This window comes from Perissodus microlepis, chromosome 7 (genome assembly GCF_051167445.1).
Source record: "Perissodus microlepis isolate ML-2025 ecotype Zambia chromosome 7, ASM5116744v1, whole genome shotgun sequence".
Lineage (NCBI taxonomy): Eukaryota > Metazoa > Chordata > Actinopteri > Cichliformes > Cichlidae > Perissodus > Perissodus microlepis.
In genome coordinates, this window is record NC_140467.1 from 31,999,016 (window position 1) to 32,024,815 (window position 25,800).

Consider the following 25,800-nt stretch of genomic DNA (forward strand, 5'->3'; position numbering starts at 1 on the left):
TTAAAGCTAAATACAGCAGATAATACTGAAAGTTTCTGGTGTCATCTTTGCACTGAAAGTTAGTTCAAGGCCCTGGTGTTCACTTTCAGAGCTCGTCATAGTAGATCTAAGGAGCTTGGAAAGAAGGTGACTGGACTTAGAACTGAGGAAGCTTCTTGGATGAGAGGTGAAACTTCAGGAAACTTAAAGAAGTCGACTAACCTTCTTTCCTTAGACTACCATGACCTGGATGACTGAGAACCGGCACACACATTCTTCTGTTTTAATATTTGTCTTTTTATTTGTTATTTGCTGTTGGGAAGTACTTTGAAATCCCCAGAAAGGTTCTATATAATATATATGCTAAATATATGTGTCTAAATGTTTGCATAACTATAAATTGTGAATGTGAACATATACACAGCATTTTGATATGAGTTCAGCATTTGCAGTAAATTGAAAAACAACACATTTGTGCTTTAGGGTTAAAAAAAAAAACTGCTAATCTTTTCCACATAGTTTTGGAAACTGCCCACATTCAATCAAATTGCCAAGCCAAGTCCAAATCAGTTTTTATGACTACCACAAGAAAAGTCCCACGCATATCTTGCAGAGTGCAGTAGATATTTGGCGTCATCAGTATTGTTTAAACAAATGTTTAAAGTGGTGTTATGTTACTGTGTTGCAGAAAGCATTGAATAAAGGGGCAAAATGACCTTATGGTTGAACGTGTTGAGCATGCACATCAGTGCTTGAAGAGAAAAAGAAGCAGTGCTAAATTACTAACTGTATGCACTGAATATTATGCAGCACTTAAACTTTGGTTTCTGCATTAAATATGTTTTTCTTCATTCTGTACAGAAAAGACCAGTTAAACCACATTATGCTCACATTTTTCACCTTTGCATTGATCACAGTTCACACAGACAGGATCTGGGACAGAATACCATAAGGAAACTGCAGAAATGTGCTCTCTGCACACGTGTTTCGTGTTTATTCAGGCAGTAAAACAGATTCCCGGAGGTTCTTTCTGTGTAACTGTGTTTCTAGGTAAGGCAAAAGCAAATAGCTTGTTCCGTGAGCGTCGTGGCACTGAACTCTCCAGCTGCTGCTTTCTCTTAAAGAGCAATAAAATGACTTCCAGGAAACTGCTGATACTCGCCTTGTGGCTGCGCTCCTCAGTGGAGTTAGATTACCATTATTAGCTTGTCACTGAAGTGTATCTTTGCAATCCTCAAAAGCAACAAGATTTTATAACACTTGCAACAAGGAAAAGAAAAGAGAAGTAGATATTTGCTGTATTAAAGATAATTATGTGTAATCTTCCCCTCTGTTCCTCTCTCCCTGTTTCCTTCAGTTCTCTCTGAGAGACGTCCACACCTCACTGGCTGTGCTTCCCCAGACATGATGACTTTCCGTTGCCGATGGAATGTTGGCCCTTTCCAGAATCTCTCTGATCCCAGAGCTCTCCGCTTATTCTACTTTAGAAATGTGTAAGAAGAAAAGATCTCTCATCACTACCAGAGTGCTTTTTTGGGAAAGATTAGGAAGGGGAAAAAAGAAGAAAAACATGGGTCATAGGTGCCTGTTTTGTACAGGCATTCGCACATCTGCAGGTTCTTAAGCACAGCTTTAAAGAGTTTCTACACGTATGTAGTGTGAGGAAAACGCCAGTTGTTTGCAGCCTTTGAAATGATTTTAAAGTATTAGAACAGAAGTATTTTTAGCCTGTTAAGTGAGCAAAAACACAGTAGAAACACTTTATGTGTAGATAAACCATCATTTAGCTGCTTAGGTCAATCAGGGCCACTGGGTTTATACCTCCAATGCGTAAAATTTAAACTTATGGTGCAGACATTCACTCTGTTGACAAAGCAAAGTCCAGCTTATATTGTAACGTTTAACACGCCTAACTTCGGGCAGTTTACGCTTTATTGCCTTAAATACTCTTTTTAAGTACACACGTTTTCACACAGGGAAAGTAAATTTTCTAATTGTCAGCAAATGCAATAAAAAGATAAAAGAGGAATAATGAAAATCCCAGTTCCAATCCATCTCCAGACTATCACCAGCTATTTCTAAAGTGTCTGTTACAGCCCAGTTTGTTTAAATCTTCTGATTTTGTTTCGTTTCACTATTCCAGTGTCTTTTTATAATACAAATATTTCATGAGAATTTGCATCTAAATGTAAGGACTTTATCCTGTAGAATCTAATAAGAATTAGATTTGGTTCAGTCAGAGAAGTGCATCTAAACCTACAAGTTTATTCCAAAAGATTTTTATGAAGATTTGTAAAAGTTTAAAAGATGCGACCCTTCAAAATTATATAGTTCTGTCTCTTTAAAATTGGAAAATTTTATAAGGAGTAAGAATTTTAGTTCAATTTTTTTTTATTTATTATTTTATTTATGATGAACGACCTCTTGTGGCCGACCTGCACTACCTTCATGACCCATGAATCCTTTGGCTGTATTTTATGTGTTATCAGCTGTGTTGCTTGATTGTGAAACTAGGAAAAAATAGATAAATTGCTTTAATTTTAAATACATGTCATACTTGATGAGTTCATATAACACAGTTGTTTATTCCTCAAAACTCAAACAGAATATTTAAAAGATTAGTTAATCATACTGCCTCTTTTCATTATTATCTATAATTCCCCTCAGAACAAAATGCCATTTATTAGCAGGGTAGGTCATAATCTTATCTGCAGATTACCATGAAATCGCATTTCATGCATACATGGGAACAACCTTTTTTTGTGACCTTGCACTGCTCATGGATTTCTTAACTGACTAATGCACTGATCCTGTGCCCCACCATTCAGACCCCCTCTTCTGTCTTCTAAAAATTGGAGTGAATGTCCTCACTACAGCAACGAGACGCCAAACGAGTGCTTTTTCGATCAGAACCACACCTCGGTCTGGACATATTACAACGTCCAGCTCCGCTCCAGGGATGAGACCATCCTCTATGATGAGAAGGGTTTCTTTGTTAATGACATTGGTGAGTTCACTGCCTCTTTGCACACACTGAAATTATTATGTTAGAAAAGACTAATAAAAAGATACAGTTGTAAAGTTTTCACATGTTACACTGTCACCACTTTTAACTGTCACAGCATCACAAGTACGCGAGGTGGTTATATGACATTTTCAGGGGTGAACAATACTTTTGAGCTTTGTTACAAAATTTTGTTTCTATTTGATCTTTTTCTTATAATTCGCTAGAGAAAACTTCAAAAAGGGAATTTTTGGTTAACATAAAGGGTTATGGCCAAAGTTCAGGTCATCCCTCCTATGATTGCCTGTGCAATTATGGATAACATCTCCCACGAGTCTTAGCATTTGCATATTGTTCAGGCTTCATAGGAGCTGCAGAACAGGTTTAACAGAGCTACAGTGGTTTCTACTGTCCTGCAGAATTGATTATAAAATGCTCTTGCTTGTATATGAGACTCGCTTACATGGTCAAGGCCTTGCTACATTTCTGATAATCTGTCACTTTACGTTATCCTCCACTCCTAAATTGTTACACATCCAGTATTCCTCAAAAAGAAAAACTGGGGATGCAGTTTTTCACCCGTCAGCCTGAAAGGTTTGGTTTATTGTCGTCACCCCGCCAGGCGGCATATCTCTCACCTCTTCTCTCTGTGTGTCTGCTTTAAAGGCCAATAAATGGAACATTTAAAAAATAGAGAAGAGACATATCTTCCAGCTTTTCCTCTAATGCCTCGTGCAGCTCAAAGTTTTTCACTTACTGTTGTGAAAACACTTAGTTAGGATCTTTATAGAGCACAGAGCACACATAACTTTCATCTACTGATAGTTTCATAACATTTTTTCTCCCCCCCCCTTTTTTGTATTGTTTAATCTAAGCCTATTTTTCATAGAAATATCTACAACAATGTGCTTACAACTTTGTGCCAACTGTTTGGGAAAAACTCTTCCTGTTTCAACATGATTAAATCTGAACATTGACGGCGAGCCAAGCCATCAGTGGCTGACTTCACTAATTCTCTTGGGCCGAATGTGACCAAAGGCTTGATGTCAGGTTTTGAAATCTTGCTTCAGGATGACTTGCAGCCAAATTCCAAGAAGAGGCGATTACAGCAGTGCATGTATTCCATTTGCTTTGTAAAAACAAGTTCAGCAATCATTTGCAATGTCCTGGTCTTTGCTTGCTTTCATGTAGGCAGTGAAAGAGACAGTCGAGGACAGTGATGTAAGGATCAGTCTGTTATTACTCAACAAATTAATTAGTTCAGTCCAGTGGAAGACTTCCTGACACCAGCCCCCTTACTGATGAAAAAGTGCTCTAAAGTGACCTTCTGTTCCGCAGTGCAACCGGATCCTCCTGTCAGCCTGAACTGGATGCTGCTGAATGTGAGTTTCACTGGCATCCACTATGACATACTGTTGAGCTGGAAGCCTCCTCCATCTTCAGGTGTGGAGACAGGGTGGATGAAGCTGCAGTATGAAGTTCAGCACCGTGACAACAGCTCCAGTGTGTGGGAAATGGTGGGTGTGTCATGAATCTAATACACAGCTCAAAAAAATTAAAGTAGCGCTTCAAACTTCTGGGGTATTTATCTGGTCAGTTAAATAGCAGAAGGGTTGTTAATCAGTTTCAGGTGCTTTGGTGTTATTAAAATTAACAACAGATGCACTAGAGGGGCAACAATGAGACAACCCCAATAACAGGAATTGTTTTACTGGTGGAGGCTACTAACATTTTTACGTCCTATTTGTTTGTTTTTTGTTTTTTTTGCTTGCAGTTGTGGTTTTTTTTGCATTTGGCTAGGGTCAGTGTCACTATTGTTAGCATGCGGCAATACCTGGACCCTAAAGAGGTTGCACAAGTAGTCCAACCTCTGGCAATGGCCATCAATACAAGATGAGTACTGCCGAGGTACAAAATGCACTCCAACAGGCTACTGGTGTGAATGTCTCTAACCAAACAATCAGAAATGTCACGAGGGTAGCCTGTGGGCCTGACATTGATACCGCTGACTGGCCCCGAAATTCGCCTGACCTAAATCCAGTAGTTATGTTTTGGTCAATCTGACACTGTCAGGTTGCACCTTCGAGCTCAGTGACTCCCAGATATGGGATAAGATCCCCCAGGACACCATCCATCATCTCGTTATGATGATGGTGTCAGTCATGCATACAACCACATGGAGGCCATACAAACTACCTGGTATCATTTTGAGTTGCTGCAGTTGAATTTTGGCAAAATGGACTTGCCTGCTTTGATTTTGATGTGTCTTTGAATTCGGCCCTCTGTAGGTTGATCATTTTCATTTCCATCAAATTATGTGGCATCCTTTCATTCCTAGCACCTTATCCCAGTACATATCAGTACAGATATCCAGCATGATTTGTTTTGGGGGTTGTTTTTAACCCATCGAGCTCTGATGCATTTTCAAAAAGTTTTTGGGGAGCGTGCACACTGGCTGATTTTGGTAATAATCTTTTTATTGTTGTCAAAGGAAACCTAAATGTCAGACTTTGAAACCTTATTTTTTCACCACAGGTTGACCCTGTTTTGAGTACACAGTGCTCCCTTTACGGGCTTCAAACTAACATCAATCATGAGATCCGGGTTCGGTGCAAAATGCTCGGTGGGAAAGAGTTTGGAGAATTCAGCAAATCTGTCTTCATTCACATCCCATCAAAAGGTAAACTCACTGTTTGACTCAGTGTTTGAACCGGGTGTAAACGGTGTTGTAAAGACTTTTCAGTTTTAGATCATCTTATATTTGTCATGAATTAACATTTGAGTACTATTTCACATTGTTTTATGTGAAGTTTAATGTGATTTTTTTTTTTGTGTGTGTGTGTGTCCATTGTTTTCATCAGTTTCAAGATTCCCCGTGGTGGCTTTGCTCATCTTTGGTGCTTTGTGTTTAGTGGGAATCCTGATGTTGGTTATCATATCACAGCAAGAAAAGTAAGCATTTTAGATTTATTAGGCTTTTATGCTAAGCTGAAACGGTTTTGGCTGCTTAACTTTGAAAATCTACCACAGGCTCAGACGTCAATTGTGTTTACTGTTTTCTAATTTCTTCTATGCATTGTGTGGAATTTAGTATTCTTTTTTTATTTATTCCTCAAGGTGGATGGTTATCCTTTTGCCTCCTGTTCCTGGACCCAAAATTAAAGGAATTGACTCTGAACTACTCAAGGTGCTTATCCAAAGTTGTGACACTTAAAATAGCTTGATTAGCTTAATTACAAAAAACAAGACTTAAATTGCAATGATGGCCTCTAAGTGCATTGGTATATTTTCTTTCTCACAGAGTGGGAAGCTTAGGGAATTGACATCAATCCTGGGTGGTCCTCCTGATTTGAGGCCAGAGCTCTACAACTCCGACCCCTGGATGGAATTCATCGATCTGGACATTGAAGAGCAAAGCGACAGAGTGACAGAACTGGACACTGACTGTCTCATGAACCACCATCTGACTTCTAACTGCTCCCCACTATCACTTGTCTTCAGAGATGACGATTCAGGTCACGCAAGCTGCTGCGATCCAGATCTCCCATGCGACCCAGAACCATCACCTTTCCTTCCTCTGTTCCCAAATCTTGCCCTCAGTCAGGAGACATTATGTGCAGCAACCTCCGAGCCAAGCTCTCCCATCCAAAGCTGCAACTCTGGGGAGCTTCCTTCATTCGTCACGGACAGAGACACTTTGTACACCCAGGTGAGTGAGGTGAGGTCATCGGGCAAGGTGTTGCTCTTACCCGAGGAACAGACTGAGGGGGAGAAAATGCCTAGTAAAGAGAAGGAGGACGAAATTGTGGTAGAGAAAGAGAAGAAAGAGTTTCAGCTCCTCGTGATGAATGCAGATCACAGAGACTACACTTCAGAGCTCAATGCAGGAAAAACAAGCCCAGAATTATCCACAGGGGACCTGACTGAACCCTGTAAAACATTTCCGTCACCTCCCCATGAATCAAACACCACCTCGCCCCCACCAATCCCTGCTCCTGTCTACACTGTGGTCGAAGGTGTTGATAGACAGAACAGTCTCTTACTGTCACCAAATTCAGCTCCAGCCCCACATCTGATAATTCCAAAGAACATGCCGACACCAGACGGCTACCTGACCGCTAACCTTCTGGGAAGTATCACACCGTAATTCAGTGTCGAAGTGTGCAAATTAAAAATCTGGAGGTTGAATGTTGACTGCATCGTTTGGCAGAGTTTTGTAAAGGAACTGAATAAAAATGTGTTTTACTCTGATTGTGGAAAAGGGAAGCATTAAAAGGGAACGCTCGAGCCGAAAACTGCTGCAGTCGAAAACCAGGTCTGCAACAACTTAACTAACCACCTTTGTTAAAGCCGTATTAACCAGTTTTTGACCACTAGGGGTCAGAATATCCCCTGAATAAAATCAAAAGTAAATATTGATTGCTTATGAAGTGCACCATCCAGTATACATGTATTTATTTTATTTGCATTTATAAGATTTAGTAAAAAAATTTAATTTCCTTTCATCCCTGGTGGTCCTCTTTGTTTAAATCTTTGCTAATGTTTTGTCATTTGGTGCTGTAAGACAAACAAGGACAAAAATGGATTGCAGGTGTACAATTCCCTGCAATATTTTAACGAGCAACACCTTCTATGCTACAGATTCACATTTTAATCAGTATTAATGTTAAAGGCACCACGTCCTTGTGCATATTGTACATATGAAAAGACAATATTTGAAAAGAAACAAATAAATAACCTTCTTTTTGATTTTTTTTTTGAATGACATTTTTTTTTTATCTGTCAGATCAACTTTGCCTCAATGCAAACTCAATGCATTCAGTTCTGTGCTTTTCAAAATGCTCAGTGTATGTCAGCATATTGATTCCTAAAAAATAATAATAAAGCATGATTTATGTGTGACAGGATAAACAGGAGCTCAATGTAAGATGCTAGTTTAATAATAATATTATCACATATTGTGTTCTTAAAAACTGTGAAAAGTTTTGAGAGCTAAAGCCAAAACGATATGAACTGAAATTATTTTGCTTAGTGAGTATTTGTGTTTATAGTGCATTGACTCTTTTTTTTTTTTTTTTTTTTCCTGGTTGGCTTATATGCATTTGATACAATGTAAAAGCTAAAGGTATATGAACAGTGTTAATTTGTATGGTTATTGCAATAATCTAAAAATATTGTCAAATAAATGAAATAAAAAATCAGATTTTGATTTTATGGGTCTTAATAAACTAAAATGTGTTTTGTTTTTCTGCATTATTTATGTAAAAACCAGTGACTCTACAGCCATTGGTAAAAACCCACAATCTACTAAGTATCTTGATTATGGGTTACTTCTGAGTCAAAATCATAAAATATCCAAAAAATTCTAAATTGGGGACAAGTCACAATATATATATTTTTATTTACAATAATAAAAAAATAGAACATGGTAACAACTGTCACCATATACAGTTTTTTTCTTCTCTTAAATGTAATAATTTATGTGAAATTTATATAAACTGCAGATTTTTATTTATTTATTTTACTAAATATTAAATCATCATAGCACTGCAGAGAAACCGCTTCACTGCTAGTAAGCTAGCTGTATGCCCAAACTAGCTGGGCTCTTTGTTAGCGTCATGTTAAGATCACTTATGAGGAAGATAATAAAGACAATACTATACTGACTTGCTCTCGGGCTTAAAATATGACAAAGTTAAACTGCGTTAATCTTGAGAAATTTCTGGAGGAGTTTTGTCAACTAGAACAGGTAAAGTAATTTACATTGCCCTATTAGCCAGCTAACTTGCTAACAGGCTAACTTCATCTGCTATTTACTTTCTCATTTTATTACTTTCTGCCTCTTTGTTAGACTAGGAGTTTATCTATGAACTTTTACAGGAAGCCTTTCAAATGTTTTTATTGATGTCAGCTATCTTTTTTTCTTGTGTTGTTTTTTATTGCTCTTAGTCACTTAAACATAAGAAGGAAACCTAGTAAGTAAAAGAGGGATTGGACTGTAAATAAACTTAATCCTAATGAACATACATCGTACATTTGTAGTAAATGTGGATTTTACTTTATAATAAACCTGAGACTGTTTGTGTTTTATTATATATGTGCATATGTGTCTTTATGGAATAAAGTATTTTCTCTGGATCTTTATTAAACAGAACATAACTGAAGTTAATGGCAGAAACAGCATGTTGGAGATCATGTTGGAGGATGCTAATAGACTGGTGAAGTTTTACCAGACCAAGGAGAAGAGCCTAATTGAGGGTGAGTGTTAAAGCTCAAAACCTATCATTCAGTTTAATAACATCTCCCTCTGCTGGTGGTTTTGCATTCATTGGGCCCTACTGGAGTAGTGCTGTATGATTCATACATAAAAATAATCGTTATTCAGCTTATACTGGCCTTGGTGAAGGCCCTCAGTTCATCCTCTTTATGAAGTGAGATGTTATAACTTGTTGATCTCATTATTTGACATTTTAGCCACATTTCATATCAGTATCCAGCATTGTAACTCCACATATGTCATAGAAAAATACCATCTGGCGGATATTAATAACAAGCTGGATTTGGTAACGATTCACTTTACAGAAGAAAAACATTTTAAATATTTGGGGATTTTTTCTGTAAATTATTAAATTAATTTCTGTTTTATATATGTATTTGGAGCATGAAAGTAGACTTTGTTTCTGAACCTCTTTCAGAAAAAGATAGCCTTCTTCTCACAGTGAACAAACTGCAGCAGACTCTGCAGGAGCAGTGCAACCTCAGAGGTATCTCTAATAACATATCAAACACACATACACATATATACAGCAAAAAAAGGTACCCTATGTCAGCTCTAAAGTTTTACATATCAGGACATAATAATATAATAGTTCTTAGCAGGTCTTAAAATGAGGTATATACATGTGACATATTAGTGACATATTATATTGTGTTGTTATTTATTTAAGAACTAAACCAGAATGCAGAAATGTTGTGTTAAAGACTAAGTGCACCCTGTGCAGTTTGTAGAACAAGTTTTAGTAGCAAGAACTTGAAGTAATTGTTTTCTTCTAGGATCACTGCCTTGTTTCAATATCCAGTTTTGGATAAACTTTAGCTGTCGCAGAGATGGCTGCACATTTGGTCTTGTATGCTGGAGAGGAAGCCCAAATCATCAACCCTCCACCACTGTACTTAAAGTGGGTATGAGGTGTTTCTATTGAGATGCTGTGTTTAGTTCTCTCCAAATGTGACACTGCGCATCATGGCCAGGCATCTTCACTTTGGTCTTGGCTGTCCAAAAAAGAGTGTTCAAGAAATCATGTGGATTGTTCCGGTAACCCTTCCAAACAAGCCATACTCGTTCAGTCTTTTTCTGATTGTATGTCACGAACTTTAACATTTGAAATGTGAAAATAAGGCTTGTCTGGGTTGTGTGCTGTTTCTCTGAGCATTACATGGTCTGATTTGTGGGGAAATTTGCTGCGATGTGCACTAAATAAGGACTAAATAATTTATATATTTTTTAAACCTTTATATTTTTATATATTTTTGATAGGGTGATAATCAACTGAAAATGACTCCATATCATCTTTTTCATGTTTCAGTGAAGAATGAGAGACTTAAGAATGATATGGCAGATCTGAAACAGCAGAATGAGAGAACAGCAGAGGTACGAACAGAAGTAGGAGCAAGCAACAGGTGTTTCCTGTAATCACTCTGGCTCCTTAGACCTAAACTGTTAGGCTACAAAGCAAAACTAAAGGGTTTATCAGGTACATAGAGTGTTTCTACCTAGCTAAATCTCCATAATAACATATGCTGAACACATATCCAGAGTAGGTTTTCAGGTTATGTTCAGAGTTTGGTTTAAAGACCATTGTAAGTTGACACTTTTTGTTTGCCACAGATGGTCTTACCACCAATATGCTCTCTGTGTTTGATTTTTCTTTTCAAAGTTTTGAAAATACAAATTTAACAAGCAGATCATGTCTTGTTGGGTCGAATCTTTCTTTATCTTCTTTATGTGGTGGTGCTCATGTGTTTCATAAGCAGTCTAGGCTCAGTACTTTCAGTACTTTATATAAGTTTGGTGGTGCTAGAAACACGAAGACCGACATCAGTGACGTCTGAGCACCTCAGCATACAGGACTGAGCACGTCTGAGAACCTGTTCAGCTGTTTATAATGAGTGAAGGAACTTAACCCTCTCAGGCTCAAATTAAACTTTTTGTTGCTAGTCCTGCAGTGGTACTTCTGAGTAAAAAAAACTCATAAAATATGTATGTGGGGTAATCAGGTTGTTAGTTTTTAACTGTTGCAAATCGGCAACGCCTGCCTGGAGAGGGTTAAACTGATGAACATCTATCATAGAAATGATACAAAGCTTTTCCTAGAGTCAGTCAAGTGAGAAACACAGAATTATACCTGCACATTTTACTTTCTCCTTTGGTTTTTTTGATCGTGTAATGTGGCAGTCTTGTTCAGTCTTGCTGTTGGATGTAGTTGATGCTGCCTCTATGCAAGACACCTTGAGGCAGGAAGGGTGCCTTTTCCTGGATTATATCTAGTATAGATGTTACAATATGGTGTTAACATGTTTGGCTGTCAATCTGTTGTGTTTGGCTAAGCAGAAGTTTGCGGTGGTGTTGTATTCGTTGGGATTGCACCATGTTATCTAAAAGTCATAAATCAATTTCTCTTTTTTGTCGTGAACAGCAATGCAAACTGCATCCAGCAGGGTGCCAGAAATTTGCAATAGAGCGTTCGGCACATAAATGTGTTTTCACAGAGGCTTTGGGTTTGTTTCAGATTTAAACGTTGCTTTAGTACAAGTGTTTTAATAATTACTTTTCTTAGAGCCAAGTAGTGTAAAGAAATTTCCCATTTAGTGCAACATAATGCTTCAGGTTTGCGGTAAAGTCTTGTGCTGTTGTAGCTAATAGCAGACAGGTTAGAGAACTGATCAGCCTATTTTGTCACAGAATATTTAATAATGAAATTACTTTTTACTTCTTAATGCGTAGCCTATGATGTTAAAAATATCATGATTAAAGTTTAAGAGGTGTAAAGTGAAGCTGTCACTGAGAGTGCACAGAGGTGTAAAATATAATAATAATAATCAAATTGTACAAGATTAGGAGTTTTCTTTCTGCATTATTTGGATCACCAGTGTTTCATTTTGCTGCAACAACTTTTAAAATATTCTTTACATCTCTTCGGAGCCACGGGCTTTCTTTGCCTTCAACAACAGCGTTTATTGATGCTGTTGTTAGAGGCAAAGAAAGCCTGGCCAGGTCACACATGCTTCGTAGTGCACTCTTTTGCCAAGTATGAAACAAGTGAAGCTATGCTTGGATTTACCCAAATTTATAACTTTGATGATTAATTGTAGTAATAATAATAATAATAAATCATGATAAGTGTGTCAATGTTATCTAAATACAAAAATATGCCTGCAAGTGACAGAGCTGTCGATCAAACTCGGTTTCAGTATGTTGAGAGGAAATCTTTAGAAGTGAAAACATCTGAGGGGTATGAGCCTGTCGGAGCCTGTGCTAAAACTTTGCTCAGCAGTAATTTCAGCCTTTGTATGCTGTTATCAGGTTGGAAAAGCTGAAGTTCAGCGGCTGGTCAGAGAAATGAGAGCAGAAGAAGGGAGACACAAGAGGGCGCTAGAGGATCTAAGACAGCAGTGTGGCAGGGAGGCGGAGGATGCCCACAGGGAGTATTTTAGTCAATGTAAGGCCTCACAGAGTGCTCAGTGCACTGAGACACTGGTTCATTTCCAATGAACCCATTGCACCCTGACATGCTACAACAAATGTATGAGAACAAGTAGGATGGAAGAGCTCCAAACACTGTCTGATAAATGGGATACCTAAATCGCATTGCCTGCAGACACACCAACACAAAAAAAGCATTGTCAGCTTACAAAATCCTTTCATAGTTTATCTTTTTATGATGTGCATTTAGACATTTCAGTGCAGCTTTAATAAAGTCTGCAGAGGGCTGCTTCTCCCTCTTATTTAGCTACATGCTTGCTACTCTGATCAGGAAGCTCTGCAGAAACTGTTAAAGGCATCAAACAACTTACAGTTTGCTCAGATTTGCAGGAAATCTTTAGTTTTGTTGATTCTAAAAAATGTTTTTGTGAACACGTGCACTTGTTTTGTTGATTGATTGCTTTTTATGGCTGTAGACAGAGTGAGACAAAGCATCAAGCAAATTATCTCACAATTTGACAGCCTTGAGCTCTTATATGCATAATGGGAGCACACTCCATTGAGTGCATGAGGGGGTTGTAAGACTCAGAATAAGTGAGAGTGGTGATGTTATGCAATGTTTCAGGGAATACTGACACATTGTTTATATAATTTATGGTCCTTGAGTCCTATTGCACAACACAGACAGCTAACAACAGATCTGTTGAAGTTTCCTTACTTTACCTCAGTTTTTTACTGACAAAATCAGAGAAATCTGCCTGTGGTTTGTTTTATTCAGTGGAAGCTAAAGATGCTGAATGTAAGAAGCTGCTGGAGAAAAGGGATCTGGATCTAGAGGACATGAAGAAGAGACTAAAAGATCAGGAAAAGGAGAGTCAGAACGAGCTACTGAAGTTACAGATGGAGGTAAAATAACATAATTGAAATTGTAACCATCATACTTAATTTGATTAACATAGATCTACATAAATATCTGTCATTGCTTTTAATATATTTATGATGTTTAATAATCAGGTTTAAATTGTGTGTGATTTTAATGAATAATATTAAGAACACAGGCAGGAGCAGGAGTCTAAATCTTTGAAATCAGAATAAACTCTGCTTTGGTTTTGAGTGTCTAGTTTCAGTTACAAGCTCATTGTTTTGCTCTGTGTGTTTTTGGCAGTTTGGTGCAAAGTTAGCCAGAGTTCAGAGTTCAGCTCAGTGGAGCCAACAGCAGCAGCAGCAGCAACATGGCCCAAACCTTCCTCAGAGTGTCTTTAAAAGGGTAAGCAGCCCACACAGAACCTGTTACACCCCCTTGTTTAAACTGTTGTCAATCTGTAACTGAGTGTCTTGGTGTGATTTACCGTATTCCAAAAGCACAGGTGAGTAAACACCATGTGTGTAACTGTTACTGATGTACTGATGTATCCTTCTCATAGAAACTACAACTGAGTAGAGCAAAGTCCATTAAGTCTTAACTAGAAATCGTATCTTGTTAGTCTACACGTTTTAAGTCATCAGGCTACTTCCCAGTATGCTATGTCAGCTTTATCAGCCTTTGTAATGCTTTAACAGACATAATTTCCCACTTAAATTGTAGGCTGACTGCCTGTATACGTTGCTTTTCTAGTCTTGTTTGACCACTCAGCTTTTAACATGGGCATGTCTTTACCCTGAAAGTGTCAGCTGGATCATTTTTGAAGCATAAATTAAACTCCAAGAAGTGAAATGGCAACTTTAGGTTCATTGCTATAAATGAACTGCACCACAGTTAATCTTGATGCTGACTGTCACAAACACCTCTTTCAGGTTAACACTAGCTGTCCACTTTATTAGGTATACCAGTTTGGTATGAGCAATACTCATCACACCAGGAATTTTTCCAATCTTCCATTGCTCAATTTTGGGGAGCCCCTGTGAACTGTAACCACAGGTTCCTGTTCTTAGATGGCAGCGGTGTCACCTTGTGTGACCGTCCTCCATCTACATTCAGAGATGCGCTTCTGCCTACCTTGGTTGAATACAGAAAATGCACACTAGATATAACCATCCAATATTCAAATTCACTTAAATGACCTTTCTGAGTCTGAGTGTGTTTTGTTGAAAACTGCTAACCAAAATTTTCATTATTATGATTTCAAAATTTATTTCATTAGGGGGGGAAACCGTTCAGTTATGTGTTTTCTTACATTTTGGGCTTTAAATGATTGAATAAGAAAATAATTTCAAAAGGCATGAAATCATGAACAGCAATGAAAAAATCCATCAGCTTCAGCAGCCACTCAGTGCAAAGCACATGGCAGACTAGATTTTTCATTTAAACTCGTTTACCTGGCATTAATCTGAAGAATAGAAGCTAGTATTTACAGGGAGTGTTTTATAGGTCAGCAGTGATTTTGTGTTTTCAGAAGTGTGTTGTATGTCTTTTTATGTTTTTCTCAGAAGCTGCAGTTTTTCCAGGAGGAAAAGAACAAAGAGATTTTTGCCCTGCGTCAGAGAATCAAAGAGCTGGAAGAGAATCAGCGTGCCAGCAGCATCCTGGACAGCCGTCCAAAGAGAAGAAAGATTTAATTTGTTTAGAGGCTAACGAGCTGCTGACCTGCCAGTGGACGTGCATGATTCCCATAGAGCATTCTGAAATTTCCAATCTTACATATTTAACAGGACATTTACTTGGTGCTTGTGCCAGTGTGACTAGATTTGACTGCAAATTGCAAATTCAGTGCTCTTCTAGCAGGTGACCAGTATAAAGAAAGTACAAACACGTGCTGTATTCCTGTCTAAGGATTTAATCCAATTAGACACCTGCAGGGAAGGATGGAGGGAGAGAGGAAGTGTAGATGGAGTAGTGCGATTGTGAATGAATTGGCTGAAAGGGCAGTCTGATTCAAGGATGTAAATCTGTTTATCTGTTTTCATTCAAAGAAATCATTAATAGTACTTATCCCCCTTTTTTCAAGGTTCTTGTAATTCACACTGAGTTCTCTTTGTGTTCATATAGATGCATTTTCTCTGTGGTTTATTGTTCTGAGCATTATTAATTGACAGAAGTCTTCAACTAGCAGAGTGTCTTGCCATAAGCTAATGTTTTGTGTGTATCATAGACTGTATAAGAAAATGTGTATTAAAAAAACTTCAGTTGATCCAGTGAAACATCGGGCACAGCTCCTCTGTTTCAAATCTTTTCTTCTTTTTCTTTTATAAATTGCAGCTCTGTTTAGAATAAAATAGATGCTACAGCAATTTATACTTCCTGTATCATTGTGTGAACAGCATGGGTGTTGTCAGTGTGGTGACATATTGTCAGCTTCTTTAAAAAAGAAAGCATTAAGTAGTAACACAAAGCCAACAACAAAGTTGGGGAAAATGAGCTGTAAGAGCACTTCACAGCGGTTTACACGTGGAAACAGTTACTGGTAGGCTACAGTGCTACAAGCCTGTCTGCTCAGCACTGCTTCGATTAACTGCTGGAAATCAAGCTTTGGCTGGTTGGATGGAGATTATTTGCTACTAGCTTTTTTGTTAGCCTTAGCCCTTACTGTCACGTTTCCATCTTTTGCACAGTAAAAATAAAACTTCACACGTTCATATATCCACTCGCCTGCTGCATCATTTTCACTTTGACTTCCAGGGTGTTTTTGAATTCAGCCCTCTGCAGGCTGATTATTTATCCTTTTATTCCTAACATGTTACCCAGTACATATCAGTATAAATATCCAGCATGATTTTTTTTTTTTTTTGGCAAAGTGGTTTTTTTTTGTTTGGGTTTTTTTGAGCAGTGTGTATAATAATTGATTTTGTACATTTGCATGGTGTTTGACTGCTGTCTGCTGATTAATGTCCTTCCACTACTCTACACAGGGACGACACACCTGAATGAAGATGCCCGTGCCTGCTGAGGCGTTGACCTTTCTAATCTCGTTATCTGTGCTGTTCTGCCAGCATCTAAAGGGGACAGAGAGCTAATCTCTATGGGAACATTTGCTAATGCCGTTGCATAACATTTCATCTTCACAAAAGCCAAGAGATCAACTTTACCTAGATAGCACATGGATGTCAGTTGCACAGGTGTATTATGTTAGACATGAAATCCGCATTCTGATCATATAAACTCTAAAAACAACTTATTTGTGCATATCTGTTTTAAGGCCCCTTTTTTGATGTTTGAATTGATGTTAGCTGTATGAAAGGACTGGGGCAGACTCAGATTAAAGCAGGATTAGAAGTCATGACATCATCTTAAGCTTTCGTTTCTTGGACATGAAAAGAGGCTGAAGATAAGCAAAGGTGAGGGGTGTGGCCAGAGATGCCCACATTGACTGAACACTTTACTAATCGTTGTGACGCTCCCCCTACCACGCTGCCTTGCATGTGATTTGCCATGAGTGTGTAGTCATCTGATTTAGAGGACTGAGAAGAGAGCGAGGCCATGACAACGCTGCTCTGAAGACATTTTTTAGGGTTCTGTACGGAAAAAATAACCCCCTTTTTTAATATCATTTGCAAGGGGCTCTGCAGCCATGGTTTGATGCAGGAACTTGGTAAGAAAATTTCTCATTGTAGTTATTTGTGTGTGTTACTGTTTTATTGCAACCATTTCACTACTAGGCTTCTAAAACAGTATAAAACATGTATACTTTGCAGATTTAATTAATGTTTTACTTGAGCGATTTGGTTTCAGTGAAATAAGTGTCAAAACTTAATAGTGGTTCTTTTGGGGAAATTTATAGAGAATATCAGGAATCAAGTAAAAAAACAACACCTTTGTCCCTCTAGTTTGCTTCTATATGCTCCTCTGTACTGTAACTCACATAAGATGGACTGTTAATGACTTCACCATTATCTTCAGCCTGCTGCAGAAATGCCTGGAGGCCAGTACCAGGTGGCGAGCGCCAGGCTCCACCACAGCCTCTACAGCCTGACGGACAGCTCTGATGCTGGGCCTGAGGATGAGGAGACAGACAACCTCACTCCCCTGGAAAAGCTCACCAGAGATATGTGCAAGGATGAGCAGACCATCAAGGAGCTGATCATAGGGCGCAGAATTGGATTCTATATGGTCCGCGGGGAGATCGGCTACGGGACCTTCTCCAGGGTCAAACTGGCTTTCCACGCTCTGACGAGAGGTAGATGGATATTCTGAATCTTCAAGATAATCTTCACTTATATTTTACCTTTGCTTCCTTTGCTTCTGTCTCAGATTCAACTCTCTCAAAGCAGAGCCTGAATAGAGTGTGGATATGCAAGGTTTAAACTGGTTGCAGCCCTTTGTTGACAACACTTGAAAACCTTTTTTAAAGACTACACACGTCTGATGTTTGACGGGCCTGAAACTGAGAACCAAACACAGCTCACGCAATAATGAGCAATTTTATGCAACACAGTTTCCAAATTTAAAACTCATCTATAAAGCTTCCAATGCACCAGATGCTGATTAGTTGCTCAGTTAAAAGGAGAAATTACTGAAATACTTAGAACAATGCACAGCAGCAGAACAGCAGCAACCTGATTCCAAACCTGATGTGTTGAGTCGTTTCAGGACAGGTGGCAGAAATCTGACCTGAAAAGATCCAATTATTCACATAGCTTGAGATAGCTTCTCTTTGAATGTGTTGCAAAACAGTCCACCACAAACACATTCAACATACAGCAAAGTTAAACTGAGGAGATTTTCACATTTGCAAAGCACAAACAGATTGTATCATTATAAATACCTTCAACATTTAAGCACAAATCCAATGACTTAAAACTGCTAATGCTAGTTGAACCACTAGAACCACAAGAACTGCTAGAGAAAACTGGTTACTGCAAAATTGTTGCCTTTCAAATGGCCAGGTCTGTGACCACTCGCAGTTAGTTGCCATCTTCAAAGCAACTTGCAATGGGAAGCAATAAGAAGGAAGGGCAATGGGAATAAAACAATCAGTCCCCTGTCGATTGGGAATTGAATGGGGGTAAAACTGACAATTACATGTCATTTTGTTTGTGATAATACAACATTTAACTGTGAAGATTGCAAATCTGTTGCCGTCTTCATCCACAGAAATTCACATGAATTATTTTGATTCTAGCCAGAATCTCGTAGATTTGAAACAGAAATTCAGATATTTAAACTGCTAAATGGCATAAGTGCTTGGAAAGACCTGCTTTTACATAGGAATATAACCAGAATACAACCAGCTGACAAACAGTTGAGAAAAGTCTGCTATTGCAGAGACAAGAGACATGTCGCAGCTGAGTTGCACTTATTGCCTAAGACCGACTCATATTGGTTGAAACATGTTAGCAATTTTTTTATAAATTAGATGGCAGTTATTTGCAAACAGTTGCCAATCTGTCTGAGACTGATTGGCATCTGTGTTGGTCTGCAAATGTTCAAAGACAGGTTGCCTTCCACTATGCACCTGGTTAAACTTTTTCTATTCCAAGGAGTCAAGTCTGAAAAGCAGCTGATATCTGGTGGTTCATCTGGATAAATTAATCAAGAGGACCAATCAACTGCAGTTGATTATATATTATATAATATAAACATGCTGTTCTGGTGATGCCAGTCCTTTTTCATCTTATCCTGCTTTAAGCTAAACCATTTCAAACATTGGGATTTCAGGTTTACCTTCAGCAAGCTAACCCTTTATTAACTTTTTGATCATTACTTAATAATTAACACCATCTTTTTATATGTTATAAATTTAATAAAAGAATTCTGCTCGTAGTCACTTCTTTAGTTAAAGACATTTTTTTTAGATTCATTGAACTACTCTCTCCATGTATCTCCATGTAATGCAAAAGTACTCCGGTTTCTGTGTAAGCTTTCAGTTTCTGTTCGACTTTCAGCCTCTGATGTCATGGACACCTTCTCTGGAGTTATGTTACCATGACACGATCATTCTGTCCAATCTTTCACAGACAAAGTGGCTCTGAAGATCCTGGATAGGACGAGGCTGGATGCTGAAGCCCAGCGTCTTCTCTCCAGGGAGATCAGCAGCATGGAGGCCCTGCACCACCCAAATGTGATCCGTTTGTACGAGGTCGTGGAAACGCCGAGACGCCTCCACCTGGTGCTGGAGTACGCAGGAGGAGGAGACCTCCACAGCAGGATATGCAGCGAGGGAAAAGTGTCAGACAATGCCAGCAAGATCACCTTCGCCCAGATCCTCTCTGCCATCAAACATATGGTCAGTGATGTTGAAAGCTTTCAGAGCAAGATGCTGCTTGTGTTTCCCATCATGCAGTTTAGTTATGTGCTCAGTGAAGTCACACCTTCTCACATGTGAGACACACACAAGATGTCATCTGCTTCAGATGTGTCATGGCTGCTGTCAGTCCTCTGTTTGGTTTGAAGGTGAGGGAGCTGCCTGGGTAGAGCGTGCAGGAGGCAGGACACATGACAGACGCTGGCTCGCTGTGAATAAGCCAGATTATAACCTGCCCTGTTCACACAGGAACACAAACTGGATTTTTACTGAGAAGCTGGCAGGTCAAAGATCAGCTAACAGTTGATCCCACCATGTCTGACACAGAGCTGTTATAATTTTACCCATTTTAAAAAAATATTTGAAATTTTATCTTTTCTTTTATTTGGTAAATTTCTAGTGTGGGTTTGCTTGTTTTGGTTAATTTTCATCAGCTTCATGGTTCATTTTAGTTTATCATTATGCATTTATTATATTAGGTATTTTAATAAAAACATAACCCCTCATGACATGTATGTGTTGTAAGATGTTTTTACATACATCAGCACACTAACAAAGGGTAAAAGTCAGGACATTCACCAGGGAAAAACCAGAATGACACAACAAAGACCTGATGAAGTCAGGGCTTAAATACACACACACGAGGTGGGCAATTATAGATAATGAACATGGCTGGAAAAATAAAGAGAGGTGGACAGAATCAAACTAATGACATAAAGAGGAATCAAAACTAAACACACAGGAGACAAGAGACTAGCAAAATAAAACAGGAAGTAACCAAACAAAGGAACATCTGACATTGCCAGGAAACTGGAAACCATCTGGGGGATAACTGTAAAGAACGCAAAAAACTGAAAGAACTACAACAAAGAGTCTAAAGCCAGAAGCACTGGGTCAAATATCCAGGATCATGACAGTGGCATCAAGTAAGGTAGCACACCTTACATGAGGAAATGTACTGTTATTTTTGGCCATGAAATACTCGATGCACTTTATGCTTCAGTAAATAAAATCCTGCTTAATATTTTTATTTCAGTCTTGGTGATTTTCTTTTAGGGAAAGAATAAAACCTCTTTGGCAAGTCCCAAAATTTTTTCTCTACAGGAAAATCCTGATGAAGACCTGATGAAGATCCAATATATATCTCATATTTATTCATAAAAGGGTTCTTTCCTTATCTTATTGTATAAGATATTATTTTATTGACTCACACTCAACTCTTATAGTCAGGTTACATTAGAAGAATGAAAAAAGGCTCCGTTAGATGAAATCTTGGAATGGAGAATGGAGACATACATCAAAAACATGCAAACACATGATTATAAACAAGCCTTTGTGGTGACCCAGTTATCTAAACCATTGGAGTGAATATTTTAATTTTCACTTTAGATTTTTTCAGGGTGATTGTGGGTTTAGCTGTAACCTGGGCAGCTTAGGTGCAGGTCTGCTCAGAGCACTTTTTTGTGTTCCAAAACAATGTTAAAGTTGTGCGGTCACTTTACTGGTCACCATTAAAATTATAATTCATTACAGCCATCCAGCTGTACATCTAAATTCCCAAAAGCCTTTTAACAGATGTGACTTTAATAGTGAAAGTCTAACCTCACATTTACTTTACAGTTTGAAATTCCAACCTTCTCTTTATGTTTTGCTCTGCAGCACAGCATCAACATCATCCACCGCGACCTGAAAGCAGAGAATGTCCTGTTCACCATCGACGGCTGCGTGAAGGTGGCTGACTTTGGATTCAGCACGCAGATGTCAAACTGCAACAATGCCCTGGACACCTTCTGTGGCTCACCGCCCTACGCAGCCCCAGAGCTCTTCAGGGATGAGTCCTACCTGGGGCCTCCGGTAGATGTTTGGGCAATGGGAGTCCTGCTTTTCTTCATGGTGACCGGCACCATGCCGTTCCGTGCCGAAACCATGGGCAAGCTGCGGCGCTGCGTCATTGAAGGCAATTACACCATCCCCCCCTGGGTGCCAGGCCCCTGTCAGAGGCTCATAAAAGGCATCTTGAAGCTGGTCCCCAGCGAACGATATGCTATTGACCAGATGCTGGGTTGTGATTGGCTCTTACCTGTGGAGTTCCCCTGGTCGTTTCTCCCTTCCGACTCAATGACCACCCTGCATAGCCTGATGGTCTCGGAGAACACCAGCCTGGAAGAGGAAGTGGAGGAGGTCAGAAGCTCGCTGGAGAAGCTTGGCTTTACCGCAGAGCACCTGCAAAACAATCCGCTGAAAGACAGCCGGAGTCCTGTCACCGGGGTCTACCGCATCCTGCTTCACCAGGCCCAGAAGAAGAAGGGCTGCGACTCTCCCCCAGTAGTCCGAGGGATGGTGAGAGACCCCAAGAGGGAGGGGCTCCGGGCCTACAGGGGCCTCAGGCACACCTCCAAGTTGTGTGTGCTTTCATAATAAAGCACTGCTTTTGCACAGACTAATTTTATACCAACTTGCAACAAACAGGAACATTTTTAAATGACTTGTAGCTTTTACAGTTTTTAGCTTTTGATAAATTTGTTTCACTCCTCCTAATGCAACTCAGGTGTCAACCTGCAGCAATGCCCCAGTCACCTTCTGCACTGTTTGGAATACCCTAAATGTTAAATAAACATGGAAGTGCCTAATGAAATTAAACAAATGTAGTAATCAATGAAGGAATGTGTGTTTTCATTCATTAATTATTACTTTTTAGCAATATTTAAACACATAAAATATTTTTTTTCTAAAGCCCAACAGACAATATAAAAGCTGTGAGAGAGAGAATGGGACTCTATTGCACTGCTCCGTACATTAAATGAGAGACAACGCTTATACCCTGTTCATGAAAGTGTAACTAAAGTAAGGAGCGGTGCCTGATGCAGATTCATTTTAAAGGCAGAGCAGGTGGTTCTGCTGCTGCACCCAAACACAGCTGATCTCCTGTCTTTGTGCTGTGTTTACCAAAGTTTCACCAAGTGCCTGCCAGTAAATAATAGTCCCGACAGCAGCTGGCAGGATACCATATGATAGTCAGGACCCCCACCCTCTCTTCTCCCCAAAACCGGCCCAAACCAGCCAGACCTCACTCAGCCCCCCTGCAGCACTGTACTGACTAACCCCTCCGACTCCTCCCAGCCCTGCCCTGCCCGACCCCAACCTGCAGGAAGCAGCAGATGGCGCGGCGTGGCCAGGGAAGACATCTGCGGGCTAAACAATAGGCACTCTGTTCGGACCGCTGGAGCTGACAGGCCGGGAGCCCCGCTATTGTGCTCTGCGCCATACATATGCAGATGAAGTCTGGAGGAGGAGGGTCTGAATGTGTTTGCCCCCTCCTCCCTCAGATGTTAGGCCGTATCGGTCTCTCCACCCAAAGGGAGTTTAAAGCTTGTGTTAGTTTGAGCCCTCCTCCCTCTAAACACCCCGAACAAGCACAAAAACAGAGTTTTGCAACTGCAAGTGAAAACACAACGCAAAATTCATCTTTCAAGTTTTATTGAGTATTTTCCACTTACAGCTTCCAATAATGTTTGAAACAGCTGATAAGTTAACACCAAGTTAGTTCCAGCATTGCCTCAAAAAGATCAAACACATTAAGTCAAATTTTATTTTCTTTAAATATTTGTTTTCACTACAGGCTACATAGTAAAATATTTATAGGATAATCTAACAAATTCTCATGACGTTAAGTTAATTGAGCCATTTTCTAAAGTGAAACCTTTAGAATATAGACATTTTTGTTGTTTTCTATATATGTTTTAGAATATTTTTTGTCATTGTTAAATTTCTAAAGTGAAACCTTTAGAGAATTAAGACAATTCTGGAAAGTGGGAAACATTTCTGCTGACTGCAACTGATGTCATGTTGCTCAGCGAAGAGAACATCCTTAAAAAGTCCCTTTCTAAGAAGGCCTCTCTCTCAGCACCGCTTCTTCTCCTGCTGCGCGTGCTTCAACGTGCGACATTTGCTCTGTGGAACCACAGGACGCAGAACTCGCTTCTCCTTCCTCTCCAAACCTCATCCGCACAAAGAATGAGGGTCGATGCGTCGCTCTTGTGGCATGCCCGACCTCATTCACATAAAGAATGAGAGTCATCTTGGCATGGACGGGACAAGAGGCGACGGTTCACGGGGGCCCCTCGGGCCGGCGCCGTGCTGCCTGGACGGGAATCCTCCTCAGGAGTATCCAGGGATGAGCAGAAACAGGGTCATCCTGTCCATCAGGATGAATATTTCCAGATAAGAAGCTTTGCAGCATCTGAGCAAGTGAGGAGCAGGTACCAGATCAGCGCTCGGGGAGGCTGATCTCAGGAACCCAGTCGTTCAGACGCCTGCTCTCCTCACAGAACAGGTGCAGCTTCTCCAGAGCGGGGTCCTCCCAAGACCCGTCAGCCGGATTCTGTTCAAACAGGAAGAGGAAAGTAGATTTAGTCGCACGTTTCTTTTCAGAAAGCACGAAAAAAAAAAAAAATCAGCCTTGAAATTCTTCACAGTGCTGCTACTGAGCTCTACATACCGTGATGAGGACGCAGTGTGCATCTTCAAACTGTTCCGCCTTGTCCCCAACAATCTCCACCAGACGCTGCATGTCGCTCACTCTGACGATGCTGATGTCGTTGTCGAAGCAGAAGGACTGGATGAGGGTGAAGTGGATCTGGAGGGCGATGTCACACTCAAACTCCTCATCCATGGCCAGGACGCAGAAAGACACACTGTCCGGGTCTCTGTGGGGACATTAAAGAACAAAATCCATGAGATTCTACCCACAACTGAATAAATCAGCGTTTAAATGAGTTTACACGTAGTAAACTTTATCTTTATAGCAGTCTCATACTTACAGGTTCATAACTTTTGCGCACTCGTAGACACCAACGGTGAGGGAGTCGTTGTCTTTTGCGGTCACCAGGACCTCCTCGAGGGCAGTGCCGGCGCACTGAGCACGCTCGGTGGGTTTCTGGATCAGGACCTCCTCAAAAGTCATGATGAAGGCTGTGAGGATATTCCGCAGTGGAAAAGTTCGAGAAAGTCTGAAGAGTAAATCCGCAGAGAGAGCAGAGTGCTTTCACAGCCGCAGTCACCCTCTTTTATACCCTGCAGCTCGTGCGGCGCAGTGAAAGCTCTGTGCCCTGATTGGCTAAAGCTGAATGGTGTATTGGTATGATAATGCTATTGTCACACTCCGGCTCGTGGCAGATTGATGGGGGTCATCGAGCCACTCACGCCCCCGGCTGCACGCACACAGCAGCTTGCCCTGCAAGCTAAAAATTGCTTAATTATATTACAGAAAGCGTTTGATTACTCTGCAGCACTTTGGTGCAACGCACTCAAAACACAGCATATGATTTAAGTTGCAGTGACACATCGTGCACCTGTCTTTTTACATGTACTCATAATAAACTACAAACTGAAGTAAAATGCGCATATAGCTACTCGGAAATCTTTGCAAAGGTTACTTATGGACACTTTTAGCCCCACAAACTTCTTTGTGAACTTTACTAAAACATTTTTTGAACTCCAAACAAACTTCGAATGCCGTTTCCTTCATTTTATACTTTTCTGATAGAATCTAAGTAGCAGAATGGCGAAAGTGTGAAGCTACCCTCCCCCCTCTCAGCAGCAGAGAAAGGGCAGGTGGATGATGCCATCTGTGGAGTAGAGGCTGGCCATAAAACTGCCCCATTGTAAGCACAGAAGCTCCTCTATTGTCACGGTCTTCTATACAAATGCAAATCATCAGCGCGTGCCAGAACGCAGTGCGTGCTGCACAATCTGCAGTGCTGGCCCACGCGAATCACGTGGCCATCAGCTGGCCCCCAAATCCTTCCTTCCTCGGGTTTTATTTATTTACTCTGGGGAGTTCAGGAGCCATGCGAGTTACGCAGAAATAGCCTTAAAAGTTATTTTACTTGGATTTAAGTGGTCCCGACAAACTTTTACGCAGGACTCCATTTCAC

The 25,800-nt window shown here is 40.0% G+C and overlaps 4 protein-coding genes across 5 annotated transcripts in view; 3 read left to right on the forward strand and 1 right to left on the reverse strand.

Moving 5' to 3' along the window:
• Window positions 1–8,184, forward strand: part of LOC146383435 (growth hormone receptor-like) — a 32,072-nt gene extending 23,888 nt beyond the window's left edge. For both annotated transcript variants that reach the window (XM_084934680.1, XM_084934679.1), the window contains 7 exons: window positions 1,337–1,472; window positions 2,808–2,986; window positions 4,322–4,500; window positions 5,519–5,663; window positions 5,845–5,935; window positions 6,101–6,170; window positions 6,285–8,184. In XM_084934680.1, the coding sequence (XP_084790806.1) occupies window positions 1,337–1,472; window positions 2,808–2,986; window positions 4,322–4,500; window positions 5,519–5,663; window positions 5,845–5,935; window positions 6,101–6,170; window positions 6,285–7,130 (1,646 nt within the window). In that variant the 3' untranslated portion in view covers window positions 7,131–8,184. The remainder of the gene's footprint in view (window positions 1–1,336; window positions 1,473–2,807; window positions 2,987–4,321; window positions 4,501–5,518; window positions 5,664–5,844; window positions 5,936–6,100; window positions 6,171–6,284) is intronic.
• Window positions 8,185–8,285: 101 nt separating this feature from the next.
• On the forward strand, window positions 8,286–15,824 carry ccdc152 (coiled-coil domain containing 152). Its single transcript, XM_084934683.1, has 8 exons — window positions 8,286–8,732; window positions 9,136–9,241; window positions 9,679–9,747; window positions 10,570–10,634; window positions 12,567–12,702; window positions 13,465–13,592; window positions 13,852–13,953; window positions 15,114–15,824. The coding sequence occupies exons 1-8, from the start codon at window positions 8,670–8,672 to the stop codon at window positions 15,240–15,242; spliced, it is 798 nt and encodes a 265-aa protein (XP_084790809.1). The 5' UTR covers window positions 8,286–8,669; the 3' UTR covers window positions 15,243–15,824.
• A 217-nt stretch (window positions 15,825–16,041) lies between these two features.
• nim1kb (NIM1 serine/threonine protein kinase) lies at window positions 16,042–22,520 on the forward strand. The gene is made up of 4 exons (XM_084934682.1): window positions 16,042–17,212; window positions 17,521–17,797; window positions 19,578–19,846; window positions 21,524–22,520. Exons 2-4 carry the CDS (start codon window positions 17,533–17,535, stop codon window positions 22,280–22,282), a joined length of 1,293 nt encoding a protein of 430 aa, XP_084790808.1. The 5' UTR covers window positions 16,042–17,212; window positions 17,521–17,532; the 3' UTR covers window positions 22,283–22,520.
• An 804-nt stretch (window positions 22,521–23,324) lies between these two features.
• LOC146383438 (growth arrest and DNA damage-inducible protein GADD45 gamma-like) lies at window positions 23,325–24,925 on the reverse strand. Its single transcript, XM_084934684.1, has 3 exons — window positions 24,685–24,925; window positions 24,363–24,570; window positions 23,325–24,245 (listed from the first exon to the last, which is right to left on the reverse strand). Exons 1-3 carry the CDS (start codon window positions 24,825–24,827, stop codon window positions 24,132–24,134), a joined length of 465 nt encoding a protein of 154 aa, XP_084790810.1. The 5' UTR covers window positions 24,828–24,925; the 3' UTR covers window positions 23,325–24,131.
• Window positions 24,926–25,800: the final 875 nt, after the last annotated feature.